Source organism: Oncorhynchus tshawytscha, linkage group LG04 (genome assembly GCF_018296145.1).
Source record: "Oncorhynchus tshawytscha isolate Ot180627B linkage group LG04, Otsh_v2.0, whole genome shotgun sequence".
Lineage (NCBI taxonomy): Eukaryota > Metazoa > Chordata > Actinopteri > Salmoniformes > Salmonidae > Oncorhynchus > Oncorhynchus tshawytscha.
This window is the reverse complement of record NC_056432.1, coordinates 32,893,238-32,907,187: the sequence shown is the minus strand read 5'-3', so window position 1 is coordinate 32,907,187 and position 13,950 is coordinate 32,893,238. Positions and strand designations below refer to the sequence as shown.

General features: G+C 44.7%; 1 protein-coding gene across 1 annotated transcript; it reads left to right on the top strand.

Annotated features, from left to right (window-relative positions):
• The first annotated feature begins 1,166 nt into the window (after positions 1–1,166).
• On the top strand, positions 1,167–13,297 carry LOC112248575 (thrombospondin-4-B). The gene is made up of 22 exons (XM_024417720.2): positions 1,167–1,564; positions 2,768–2,965; positions 3,091–3,338; positions 3,429–3,540; positions 3,752–3,837; positions 3,953–4,004; positions 4,226–4,407; positions 4,492–4,629; positions 6,688–6,768; positions 6,861–7,013; positions 7,094–7,198; positions 7,304–7,411; positions 7,515–7,674; positions 8,499–8,617; positions 8,882–8,934; positions 9,027–9,208; positions 9,451–9,629; positions 9,862–9,910; positions 10,942–11,138; positions 11,768–11,940; positions 12,334–12,473; positions 12,623–13,297. The coding sequence occupies exons 1-22, from the start codon at positions 1,486–1,488 to the stop codon at positions 12,670–12,672; spliced, it is 2,844 nt and encodes a 947-aa protein (XP_024273488.2). The 5' UTR covers positions 1,167–1,485; the 3' UTR covers positions 12,673–13,297.
• Positions 13,298–13,950: the final 653 nt, after the last annotated feature.

Sequence of the window (13,950 nt, the reverse complement as noted above, 5' to 3'; positions counted from 1 at the left end):
TGAATAGTATTGTATCTGGTCAAACAATTCTTCCCCCAAAAGTTTACTAAGGTTTGGTCGCAGGCTTATTGGTCAGCTGTTTGGGCCAGTAAAGGGTGCCAGTAAACATTTGCTTCCCTCCAGGGGGACACACTTTCCTGCAGGCTTAGATTGAAGAGATAAAAAAAATAGGAGTGGCAATATAGTCTGCAATAATCCTCAGTAATTTTCTATCAAAATTGTCAGACCCAGGTGGCTTGTCATTGTTGTTATATAACAATACTTTTTTCACCTCTTCCACGCCCACTTTACGGATGTGTGTTCTTCAATGATTGTCCTTCAATTACATTGCAACCTGCAGTGCCCGTATTCATTAACTGCAGCTCTATTGACCATAAAACCTATGATTATGAGGGGGTGACTCCATTACTAGGAAGTTACATAGCGGAACAATTATGGCAGTCAGACTTGACTGGTCTAACTCTACATGTCCATGCATATGGCAATGGACTCTCCATGTCTTAAAATAGTCATTCTTTTAAAGGTGGTTTTCTACTACAGTATATAGGTCTCCTGGGCCCTATATCTTTACAAGATATTAAATATCATAAGTGCTATGTCAAGGAGAAAGATTGTGAAGTATTTATGACATGGTCATGCATTGTGTAATTTTCAGTAACTCTTATTCCTTCCAGCTGGTTTTATCTGTATTTTTCCCTTTGTGTCATAGGCAAAGGCTCCAATATGGCGTCCGTACAGCACCTGATGGGAATAGGGTGGGCCAGTGACCACAGCCAGAATATTTATTTGGGTGAACTGAACTACGGACACTTGAACTATAGGAAATTGTGTGATTATCTGATAGATTTAATTTCTCTCTCTTAAAAGACTTCCTGGTCAAAGAAAGGTCAAATAAAATGAGAAAATAGAAAAACAGACAGACCGACACACAGAACGTGGTAAATGCATCTGGGAATGGTCTGTTTTTCTGAAGCCTCTAAGATGTAGAAATATCTTGCGGTTACCAAAAGGAGCCCAGAGATGAGGACCAGACTCTCAACTTGAAACTCCTCCAGAGTTAAAAACTGTCTCAAAGTCCAAGGTCTGGACATCTCCCTCCTGGATCAAACACACACACACCGACTCTTTAAAAACACAGTCCCTACAGGAACACTGAGACGTTACCCTCCCTTTTCAAAACCCCTCTGCAGCTACAGGAATGCAGGAACACACCCCTCTACTTTAAAGTCTGGCCCCTTTAAAAAAGCCAGTCTGTAGCCACAGGAGAATCTCCCCACTGCTACTGGGACTCTGCTTTCAACATCTGTCTGTCAGTTTGTCAGTCTGTCTATCAATCAGTCAGCACCAGGGGTATTCTAAATAGATAGCTGCTATATTGATCCCTGTCTGTAGGACCAGGTGTACTGTGTACTAGTCGTGACGGTGACCCAGCCTGGGCTCTCAGGACTGGTTTGTGCTGAAGGCTGAAGACTAGGAAGTGTGAGGATGGGGGTGTGGATCAGAAAAGTGGTCCTCTCTCTGCTGATGCTACAACTGGCCACGACTGTCACAGCACAAGGCATTGGTGAGTACCTCAACCTATCACCTATCAATACCCCTCTCTGACTTATCAAAATGCTCCTAAAATAGTAAACCAGTCACCTTTATTTGTTGTAGTACCTTATCAATATACTCAATCTGTACCTTCTTAATCTACTGAGTCTGTAATTTCTTAATCTATAACTTCTAAATCTACTCAATCTACACTAAATCTGAATATCTAACTTTGCTTCTCTGAATCTGTAATTTCTCCATTAAATCATGCATTTTGCAGTGATTTTCTGATTAATTATAATGATATATTTAGCAGCGCCTCAGTTAAAATGATCTGTAAATAGCCCACCCAACTACCTCATCCCCATATTGTTATTTATGTTTTGCTCCTTTGCACCCCGGTATCTCTACTTGCACATTAATCTTCTGCACATCTATCACTCCAGTGTTTAATTGCTAAATTGTAATTATTTCGCCACTGAGGCCTATTTATTGCCTTTACCTCCCTTATCTTACTTAATTTGCACACACTGTATATAGACATTTCTATTGTGTTATTGACTGTACGTTTGTTTATTGAATGTGTAACTCTGTGTTGTTTGTGTTGCATTGCTTTGCTTTATCTTGGCCAGGTCTCAGTTGTAAATGAGAACTTGTTCTCAACTGGCCCACCTGGTTAAATAAAGGTGAAATAAAAAATAAAATAAAATAAAAAATGGACTTTAATGGGTTCGGGTTTAATGCATTGTGTTGTGGAAAAGGTCACATACTTACACATCTATCGATAGGGTGATCCAAATAGAATGACACTGATTGGCTTTAGGAATGTGTGCAATAACTTAATTTCTCTGGAGTCCAAACGCATCAATTTTTCCATACAAACACACATCTCTTAGTATTATTCCAGAATTTGGGTCATGGCTGTAGAAGCAGTGGATTTGTTCCAGTGGAAAGAGTTTACTGCTGGCCCTTTGGTCAATCTGCCATGCCATAAAACAGTGGCAACACACACACACACGCACGCACGCACACACACACACACACACACAACCACTTCATAAAGCCCTGACACTCAGCACGAGCAGCTCTACAGCTCATCAGTAATTGCCACAAGCATGACGTCACACACTTAATAAACTCACTAATAACAGTCACACACGCATGCACACAGGCACAAACACATGACTTCTGAATAAACGTTGTCTCTGTGTTGTTTGTGTGTTTCCTGTGTTAGTGTACGACCTGCTGGTGTCTCCAGACTGCCTGCCTGACCTGACGCAGGGAGGGCTGAAGAATAAAGGTCTGGATGAGGCCTTCCTCCTCTCCTCCTTCAGGCTCCATAGCAAGTCCCCCTCTCATCTCTACAGCATCATCAACCCCAGGGACAACAGCAAGTACCTGGAGTTCACCCTGCAGGCCAAACTCAACAAGGGTAAACACTGCCGTGCTGCCTGTCTCAATTTACAAATGGGATCATACATCTAAATCAAACCTTCCTCCTTCTCTCCCTCCCTCTTCGATTATCATTCCTAAGCAACTAACTGACCTTTCCCTCAGTGACGATCCGTTACCAGAAGACTGATGGTAGGGCTGGCACCACCAGCTTTAGCCACCCCTCTCTGGCGGACGGCAAGGAGCATCATGTGATGATCCATGCCAGCGGTCTGCAGAGAGGACCAGGTCGTATGGCGGTCTACGTAGACTGTAGACTAGCTCACACTGTGGACGAGCTGCCTGCTGCCTTCGGGTCGCTGACACCTGGACACAACAAGGTGGCGCTTAGGACCCTGCAGCCCACCGGGCAGGTAGGACACAAGACTAGCATAGGTACAGATGAGTACAATTTTTTTTTTGTGTTGTCACTCACCAACCACTTGTCCACCTGTCTCTGTCAGGATGAGTTGACGGACCTGAAACTGGTGATAGAGGACACGTTAGATAACGTCGCTACGCTCCAGGACTGCAGCATACAGCAGAGCGAGTCTCTGGGTACTATTCAGATACTGGGTAAGAACACACCCCTGTTATAAGCTGCCTGAAACATGACTTGACCGTTTCTGACGTCACATTGTGGGTCTCTGCCATACTGTACATTTGACCCACTTGAGACCCGCATTTTGACACAAGTTATCATAAACCATCAAGTCATGTAGTCTGTATGATGGAACATAGAAATACACTTTAGCTAAACTGTAGCTAAAGACTACATTTCCCACAGGCCTCCAGGCAGGCGGACAGGATCCGTCTCAGATGTTAGAGCTCCACAAGATGATGTCAGAGATGAAGGACCTGCTCCTCCAGCAGGTACATCACCTGCCTTACAGTAGACATGCTATTGTACCCTCACCTTTCAAGGCACCGCCATTTGTCTTTTTCTCTGTATCTACAGTAAACTGGTATTTTCTTTCCCCCGTAAAAGATTAAGGAGACCACATTCCTCAGAAACACCATCTCAGAGTGTCTGGCATGTGGTAAGCTGTCCTCTTAGATCTATTACTACTAATACAGTGCTACTGTTACTGCTTAGGACTAATGCTTTCTGATGATAATGAATGACTTCCTTATGTGCATGCTCTTATTTTAGCTGTCAACTGAAACCGGATCAATAAGATACTGATGAGACGAATAATGATTGAGGATACTCAGGTTGTGTGTGATGTTATATTATACATGCGTGTGTCTCTGTCTGTAGGTCTGGGTGACAACATGGCGTCAGGCCCAGGTACAGGTCCACGGTCAGGCCCGTCCAAGTGTAGTCCAGGTATGTGTTTCAATCAGGACATGTGTATCCCGGCCGAGGGAGGACGCTTCACCTGCGCCCCCTGCCCCGACGGTTACACTGGAGACGGAGTTCACTGTGATGACGTGAACGAGGTAGGGGGTGTTACCGGGTCAGTTTAACCTTTAACCCCTACTTCCCCAGCGTATGGTGTGAACGCTAACGTGTGTGTGTTGCAGTGCCAGTTTAACCCCTGCTTCCCCGGCGTGAGGTGTGTGAACACAGCTCCTGGGTTCCGCTGTGAGAGATGCCCTCTGGGATACACTGGTCTTGAGATCAACGGAGTGGGAGTGTCCTACGCACAGTCACACAAACAGGTAAAAAAACAGTCAGACAAACAGGTAACGTATAGTCCCTCAAACAGGTAAGGTATAGTCCCTCAAACAGGTACCACACAGTCACACAAACAGGTACCACACAGTCACACAAACAGGTATCACACAGTCACACAAACAGGTACCACACAGTCACACAAACAGGTACCACACAGTCACACAAACAGGTACCACACAGTCACACAAACAGGTACGACACAGTCACACAAACAGGTATCACACAGTCACACAAACAGGTACCACACAGTCACACAAACAGGTACCACACAGTCACACAAACAGGTACCACACAGTCACACAAACAGGTACCACACAGTCACACAAATTGATACCACACAGTCACACAAACAGGTACTACACAGTCAGACAAACAGGTACCACAGTCACACAAATTGATACCACACAGTCACACACAAACAGGTACCACATGTGCAAATTGCTGATGAACAGTAAAAGGCACATGGTATAGAGTGTGTTATACTTAAGAGAGCTGCTGTTTTTTAAACAGTTTTCAACCTTTTTAACTAGGCAAGTCAGTTAAGAACAAATTCTTATTTTCAATGACGGCCTAGGAACGGTGGATTAACTGCCTGTTCAGGGGCAGAACGACAGACTTTTACCTTGTCAGCTCAGGGATTCAATCTTGCAACCTTTTGGTTACAAGTCCAATGCTCTAACCACTAAGCTACCTGCCGCCCCACTAGGCTGTCTGCTGCCTTGTTACAGTCAATGGTGTAGTGGAGGGATTATGCAGGTATATACCATAGACCCACTTTTTCTGTGGCCATTGCATATATTCACTTCTTAATACACACAATGAGTATCAAAGTAGTGTGGTGGAGGTATAGCCTGTATCAATTAATAAGGCGGATGAAACCGATTCAAAGAATGCTTAGCTTAATATGTTGATCAACTATTATTTCTTCTCATTTTAAGTACAGAAATGTGCAGATGGCTAAAAAACGTTCTATAATGCGCACCACACATACGAGAGGTATCATGGGCAGAGATTGAAATATCCGTTAGTAATTTAGAATGCAACAACTATCATGGGTTGCTAATATGACTACAATAATGCCTTTGCCTGCAAGACAATGAAAGAAAGTTAATTTGAAAACTAATAGAACAGGAGAGCGCATATGAGGAAGTCTTTATAAAATAATTACCTCCACGTTTATATGGTGGGATTTTGGCTATAGGCTTCTTTGAAGCAACGCAAAACAAGCTTAATAATATGAAGTAAAACATATATAGCGATGCTAATGATTGGCCTAATTGTCTTCTGGTGGATGGAAAGGCGTTCTCAAAAACCTTCTCAATTAAATGTTAACTAGCTACAATGTAGCCCATGCCTACCTGGCAGAATGATATCATGACTATTTGCATCAATCCAGTGGCCATTTGTTTTGCCAACTTGTGCTCTACAGAAACACTGCTAACCAAACAACAGTACTATAAACTCAAAAAATGTAAATGTCTTAGATTTTTCCCAGACCTCAAAAGTGGTCTCCTGATGTGGTTTAAACATTGCTGTGGACTTAGAACATCAAATATTGTTGATTTCCCCCCCCCAAAAATGTAATAGACTTTGAGAGACCTCTCTAGGTTTCTTCCTAAGTTTTGGCCTTTCTAGGGAGTTTTTCCTAGCCATCGTGCTTCTACAACTGCATTGCTTGCTGTTTGGGGTTTTAGGCTGGGTTTCTGTACTTTGATATATCAGCTGATGTACAAAGGGATATATAAATACATTTGATTTGATTTGAGAGCGAAACCTGTGAATTTCTGACTCAGTTGACAGCCTCATTTATCAGCCTACTTGCACAGTACAGCTTGGGTTGGCCTGACTGTGAAAGACCAATATGGGATTTATCATTTTAGGTCATTCAGAGTGTATGTCACTGTTTGTCACAGAATTTTTCACACAGGGTGCCTTTCCTTCATTGGGTGGGCCCTTTGGTAATTTTTACCCACTTCTCCAAGCACCACTACACCACTGGTTACCGTGTGTGTGTGTGTATTCCTCTCCATGTGTGTCGGTAGGTGTGTGATGACATAGATGAATGCCAGGGTCCTCCAGACAACGGAGGCTGCACCGCCAACTCTCACTGCCACAACACCAGGGTAAGAGTCACAGCAGCTTGAATATTCCCATTCAAGCCTGTTGATAATAGGCCTGAGATGAAGCCTGGGCCTGTATTTGTTGTCTCTCCCAGGGTTCATTCCGTTGTGGGGAGTGTAAGAGTGGCTTCTCTGGGGACCAGGTGAGCGGCTGCAGTGGTGGGAGGCTCTGTGGGAATGGCCAGCCCAACCCCTGTGACAGCAATGCACAGTGTGTAGTTGAGAGAGACGGGAGTGTTAGCTGCGAGGTGAGAACACACACACACGTGACACTAATGCGCAGTCAATCCAAGATCAAATCCAAAACCTTTCCTCTTCTGTCCGTCAGTGTGACATAGGGTGGGCAGGTAATGGCTATGTGTGTGGGAAGGACACAGACATCGATGCTTACCCAGACGACAAGCTAAGGTGCAGGGACAACAACTGTAAGAAGGTAAAATCCAGCTCCATCTACTTCTTTACCTCTCCTTCTACCTCTCCCTCCTTCTTACCCTCTCTCTCTCCCCCATAGTAAGGCAGCCTCCATGTTTGTTTCCAGGACAACTGTATGTTTGTTCCTAACTCTGGCCAAGAGGACGCAGACAGGGACGGGCTCGGGGACGCCTGTGATGATGACGCTGATAGCGACGGCATCGTTAACATAGAGGTACAAGCACACAACTGTTACACGCCTTTCGGGTATAGTGCATTCACAATCAAGTAGGATACAACTTTAACATGTGCAGTAACTCTGTCTCTGTGTAACTCAGGATAACTGTTGGCTGCATCCTAACGTGAACCAGAAGAACAGCGATAAGGATCTCCATGGTGACGTGTGTGACAACTGCTTGACGACGGAGAACCCTGATCAACGAGACACTGACAAGGACGGGCTAGGCGATAACTGTGACGATGACATGGATGGAGACGGTGTGTGTGTGTGTGCTTTGACGTGCCTTCCCCAGGCTTTTGTCATTAGAGAGTTGGAGACGGAAGGAAATTCTACCACAGCTAGTGATTTATTTTAAGGTAGTGACCGTAGCAGTACTCTTTCACACCGAGACGTCTTTATCCATGACGTTTTTCCCAAAACCACAATTAGTCTGAGGTCAGTCAAGCTGTCTGGTTGAAAACAGTCTCCTGTCTCCAGCGGTTCCAGACATTTTCACTGTCTTCAACAGAGCAGAGCCATATCTGTTGAATCCATTCACATCCTCTCAGTCTGTTTCAGTCTGTCTTCCATCAAAGTCTGCTACCTATTAGCTCATCTGTTTACAGGGAAAACAGGAGCTGGGGTTCCGCCTCATAAAGTTCTAAACACTAGTAAAAACATTAATTTAAATGAGTTCCCATTTCTCAATATAATTGATCCATTTGGAATTGTGCTCTTTAGCTACTAGATTACCTTTTTTTTACGCTCATTTGTTCCATTGGCAGATGCAGTGAAACTGTGCCCTGGTTTAATGTGTTTGTGTGTGTGTTTGTGTGTGTGCGTGCGTTTGATGTTTCCTGCCTGTGCACTGGGGCAGGTCTCCAACCTTGATCGTTTGGTCATGTCTACCCCTCTAACACTTGGTCATGTCTGTCTCTGCTAAAAAAAAAAAATCCATTATAAACCCTGCCAGCAGCCAGTGGAAACTATTCAACTCTGCCCTGAACAAACACTGTCATCTGGGGCCCGAGGACACTAAACACTCAGACTAGAAAAATAACTGTGTCTGTGTTTTTATCTGTATTTGTGTTTTTGTGGTCAGGCCTGAAGAACATTCTGGATAACTGCCAGCGTGTGGCCAACCTAGACCAGAGGGACAGAGACAACGATGGGGTGGGAGACGCCTGTGACAGCTGTCCTGACATGGTCAACCCCAACCAGGTAACCATAAAACAACAACAACTCAACCACAACAGAACCATAGCACAACTACAACACAATCACAACACTGCACAACACAACCACAACACAACTACAACACAACCACAACACAACCATGCCACCACAACCTACAGGTAAAATATCCTACCAAATATCAAACCTTTACCCCAACCCCAGACTGAAACCCACTGTTAATGTAGCCAGTATCAGGGTAGTGCAGCCTCATGACATTATTGAATAATATTTATGTTTCTTCTCCCACAGTCAGATGTTGATGATGATCTTGTAGGAGACACATGTGACACCAACATAGACAGGTAGATCCTTCTATAAACATATCCACACCTTTAGAAGTGAATCTTACTGATAGTGAGTGTACTGGGTTGACTTTGACTCTCCTCTCTATCAGTGATGGGGACGGTCACCAGAACACTAAGGACAACTGTCCTACAGTCATCAACTCCTCCCAGCTGGACACAGATAAGGACGGACAGGGAGACGAGTGTGACGATGACGATGACAACGACGGTATCCTGGACCAAGCAGACAACTGCAGACTGGTGGTCAACCCTGACCAGACAGATGAGGACAGTCAGTCACAACACTGATCCTCTTCCTTCCTGCTGTATTATAGCAATGCTCTCTCTAGTCTAGTTGTTCTTCAGTGTGTGTGTGTGTGTGTGTGTGTGTGTGTGTGTGTGTGTGTGTGTGTGTGTGTGTGTGTGTGTGTCTCTGTGTCTCTGTGTGTGTGTGTGTCACAAAGACCTAGCTGGCTCAATGATGCATTGATGTACAGTACTAATCCGACGTATGTGTGTGTGTGTGTGTTCCAGATGACGGCGTGGGTGATGCGTGTGCAGGGGACTTTGACCAGGACAAGGTGATTGACAGGATAGACAACTGTCCAGAGAATGCTGAGGTCACCCTGACAGACTTCAGAGCCTATCAGACGGTAGTACTGGACCCTGAGGGTGACGCCCAGATTGATCCCAACTGGGTGGTTCTCAACCAGGTGACCTTATCGTCATTAAACATGCTAACATTTTAGTCATCTAGCAGATATTGAGTAACAATAACAGTTGTAGGGTCAAAGAGTATGCAAAAATAAGAGCATGAAGTACACCATTCGATCCTCGATTGAGTTATTTGATTAAGTTTGATCTATGCTGTGTACAGTAGGTAGTGGAGTACTCTCTAGTATGTCATCTGTAGTATCATAACTTTCTCTCTCCTTCTCTCCCCAGGGTATGGAGATAGTCCAGACTATGAACTCTGACCCTGGCCTCGCTGTAGGTAAGACAACTCTCAGTTCCCATTTGACAGGCGGATGTCCACCCTCTCTGCCACTCACTCTGTATGTGTAGGCCCCACATTGTTCAGTGTGTGTGTGTGTGTGTGTGACAAAGGAGCTGTTCGTGGACTACAGGAAAAGGCGGGCTGAACAGTCACCGTTGACATCGATGGGGCTGTAGTGGAGCGGGTCGAGAGCTTCAAGTTCCTTGGTGTCCACATCACCAACAAACTATTATGGTCCGAACACACCAAGACAGTCGTGACGAGGGCCCGACAACACCTTTTCCCCCTCAGGAGACTGAAAATATTTGGCATGGGTCCCCAGATCCTCAAAAAGTTATACAGCTGCACCATCGAGAGCATCCTGACCTGTTGCATCACCGCCTGATATGGCAACTGCTCAGGCGTAAGACGCCACAGAGGGTAGTGCGTACGGCTCAGTACATCACTGGGGCCAAGCTTCCTGCCATCCAGGACCTCTATACCAGGCGGTGCCAGAGAAAAGCCCCCCAAATTGTCTGAGACCCCAGTCACCTGCTCTGGCAAGCGCTACCGGAGCGCCAAGTCTAGGACCAAAAGGTTCCTTAACAGCTTCTACCCCCCAGGCAATAAGACTGCTGAACAATTAATCAAATGTCCACCCGTGCTATTTACATTGACCCCCCACTTTGTTTTTACACTGCTGCTACTCGCTGTGTATTATCTATGCATAGTCACTTCACCCCTACCTACATGTAAAAATTACCTCAACTAACCTGTACGCCCGCACGTTGACTCGATACCAGTAACCCCTGTATATAGCCTTAATATTGTTATTTTATTGTGTTACTTTTTATAATTTTTTACTTTAGTTCATTTGGTAAATATTTTCTTAACTCTTCTTGAACTGCACTGCTGGTTAATTAAGGGCTTGTAAGTAAGCATTTCATGGTAAGGTCTACACTTGTTGTATTTGGCGCATGTGACAAATACAGTTTGATTTGATGTAATAAGCCTGTGTTGTGTGTATGTGTGTGTGTGTCTGTGTGTAGGCTACACAGCGTTCAGTGGGGTGGACTTTGAGGGGACGTTCCACGTGAACACGGTGACTGATGATGACTATGCAGGCTTCATCTTCGGCTACCAGGACTCCTCCTCCTTCTACGTGGTCATGTGGAAACAGACTGAGCAGACCTACTGGCAGGCTGTACCCTTCAGAGCTGTGGCTGAGCCTGGCATACAGCTCAAGGTAACAAATACAAATAAATGGTCACATACACCAGATAGGTGCAGTTTTACAGGGTCAGCCATGGTAATACAGTGCCCCTGGAGCAAATTAGGGTTAAGTGCCTTGCCCAAGGACACATCGACAGATTTTTCACTTTGTCGACTCAGGTATTCAAACCAGCAACCTTTCGTTTACTGGCCCAATGCTATAATGGCTAGTGTACCTGGTGCCCTATAGGTCTAGGGAAGGTATAGGGGGGTGTGTATGCTACTGTGCTTATACATCTGCATTGCTTGCTGTTTGGAGTTTTAGGTTGTGTTTCTGTATAGCAGTTTGTAAAAAAGGCTTTCTAAATATTGATTGATTTACATGGGCTCCTGAATGGTGCAGCGGTCTAAGGCACTGCATCTCAGTGTTAGAGGTGTCACCACAAACACCCTGGTTTGAATTCAGGCTGTATCACAACCGGCTGTGATTGGGAGTCCCATAGGGCGGCGCACAATTGGTCCGGGGTTGGCCGGTGTAGACTGTCATTGTAAATAAGAATTTGTTCTGAACTGACTTGCCTAGTTAAATAAAAGTTTAATCAATCTTAAAAGGCTTCTGACCTTTCTTTCTTACCGTGTCCTACCTCTCCCTCCCTCCTCCAGGCAGTGAAGTCTAAGACAGGTCCAGGGGAGTATCTGAGGAACTCCCTGTGGCATACAGGAGACACCAACGACCAGGTACGCCTGCTGTGGAAGGACAAGAGGAACGTGGGTTGGAAGGACAAGGTGTCCTACCGCTGGTATCTACAGCACAGACCACAGGTTGGATACATCAGGTGAGAGACACACAACCACACACTACAGTCTGGAAAGCTCGACCCTAGGCAACACAGTGACTAGGCAACACAGTGACTAGGGTCTGGTTTAAATTATGGACTCTTTTGTCATACAGGAACTACGTCAGGCAAAAAATCTTTGCAGTGGTTTTAGTTAAGGTAGCCACTTGCGAAATGCACTCATTAAAAAACCCTCCGTGATCTCTATCTTGCTAGTTACTATTTTGTATTTGATTACAGCAGATTAAGTAGTGATGTAGCCAGTGAGGTAGTTCCTCTATGCCTAGAGTCCATAATTGAAACCAGACCTTAGTCACTGTGTTGGCTAGGGTTGGGTTTGGAGACGACACACCCACACAAACACTCTGAACCATGTGTGTGTTTTCTGTTCAGGGCGCGTTTCTATGAGGGTCCCAACCTGGTAGCAGACTCTGGGGTGAAGATAGACAACAGTATGCGAGGAGGGAGACTGGGAGTCTTCTGTTTCTCCCAGGAAAACATCATCTGGTCCAACCTCAAGTACCGCTGCAATGGTGAGTGACAGCCCACTCAGCCAACTAGCAGACAGATACAGAGACTAGCGCCGGTCACAGCACTCTGATAGGACAGAAGCTGTCTAAGTATTGTCATTGCTACAGGATGTTTAAGTCAACACCTTTCTGTTCTGTTTGTCCCTCTACAGACACCATCCCTGAAGATTACCAGGAGTACAGTGCCCAGAACACTGAATAAACACACTGAGCGTGGAAGAGGAGAGAAGGAACAGAGAAGATATATTGGGAGGGGGTGTTAGAGGACAGAAAAATGAGGATGGGACAGAGAAGAGAAGGGGAGAAAGAGAGGAAGAGGGAAAAAGAGGAGAGAGGAGATTGTGCATTTCTGCATTTCGGGGGAGCATTGTGAGAGGAGCAAGGCTTTTAAAGGGACTTTTCACAAGCAATCATCCCTTTTATAAAAGCATTATTATTACTGCTAGACTTTTGCCTGGTATGAAGACTGACGTCTACTCATCAGGGCAACAGACTTCCAGACATGACTTGTTAATGCTGTGTCTACACACGCTATACTGTACTGTACATGTGGAATTGGTTCAACTAAAAGACTGATGTAGATTGTAGTGAACCTGTATATGTCTACTATCTGAGGGGAGGGTTATTGTATCTAGGGGTTCAAACTGTAGTTAGGGTCTCTCCTATTTCTGCCATTGGAGGAAAACAAAGACAAGGGAAATAGATGAAGGAGCTGGTATTGACTGCTCTTACATTAAAACAACCGATGTCCATCATACGTTACATTCAATAGATGTCATTATTTGTTCAGTTAATCTATGAATAAATATTCTGAGCATTTGGTAAAACACCCTCTCTGAGTCTTTTGTTTGGTGTTACTAAATGGAACATATTGCCAGTTGTTGTTGAATAGAATGCATTGGGATATCTACCCCAAGCCACTGTATTTCAAGCTGAGGCTATCAATGATCACTTTACACAAACACACAAGACGAAATGAAAAGGTGTTCATTTTATTTTTGTGTTTAGGACTAAATCAAATTGTGTACAGAGAATTAGTGCGAGCAGTGTTTGGAAACATGCACGCACACACACACACACACACACACACACACACACACACACACACACACACACACTCAATTTTCTTCACAGGGCAAAACTCACTAACGCAAGTGCTCCTGTGCAAATAAAATGAGACAAACACACTCACATTCCACTCACACTCCTGTACACACACCTAGTGGTCATCTTAACAATGGAGAACATAAAATGGACCACAACATGTCATGTATGGCAGCGCACAGCCCAATCAGAAGGTTTGGTTTTGATCCCTAATGAGTTAACATGAGGTTGACCAGTTGGTGTAGAGCTGAGCTGCAGTAGAGCACCACATCCTGTCTATCTGGATCCTCCACAGGAGACAGGATAAAAAAACACAACTGGTCTGAAATGACATGTGGACAGAATCTGCTAATAGCAAAAAGGAAGTGATCAGTCA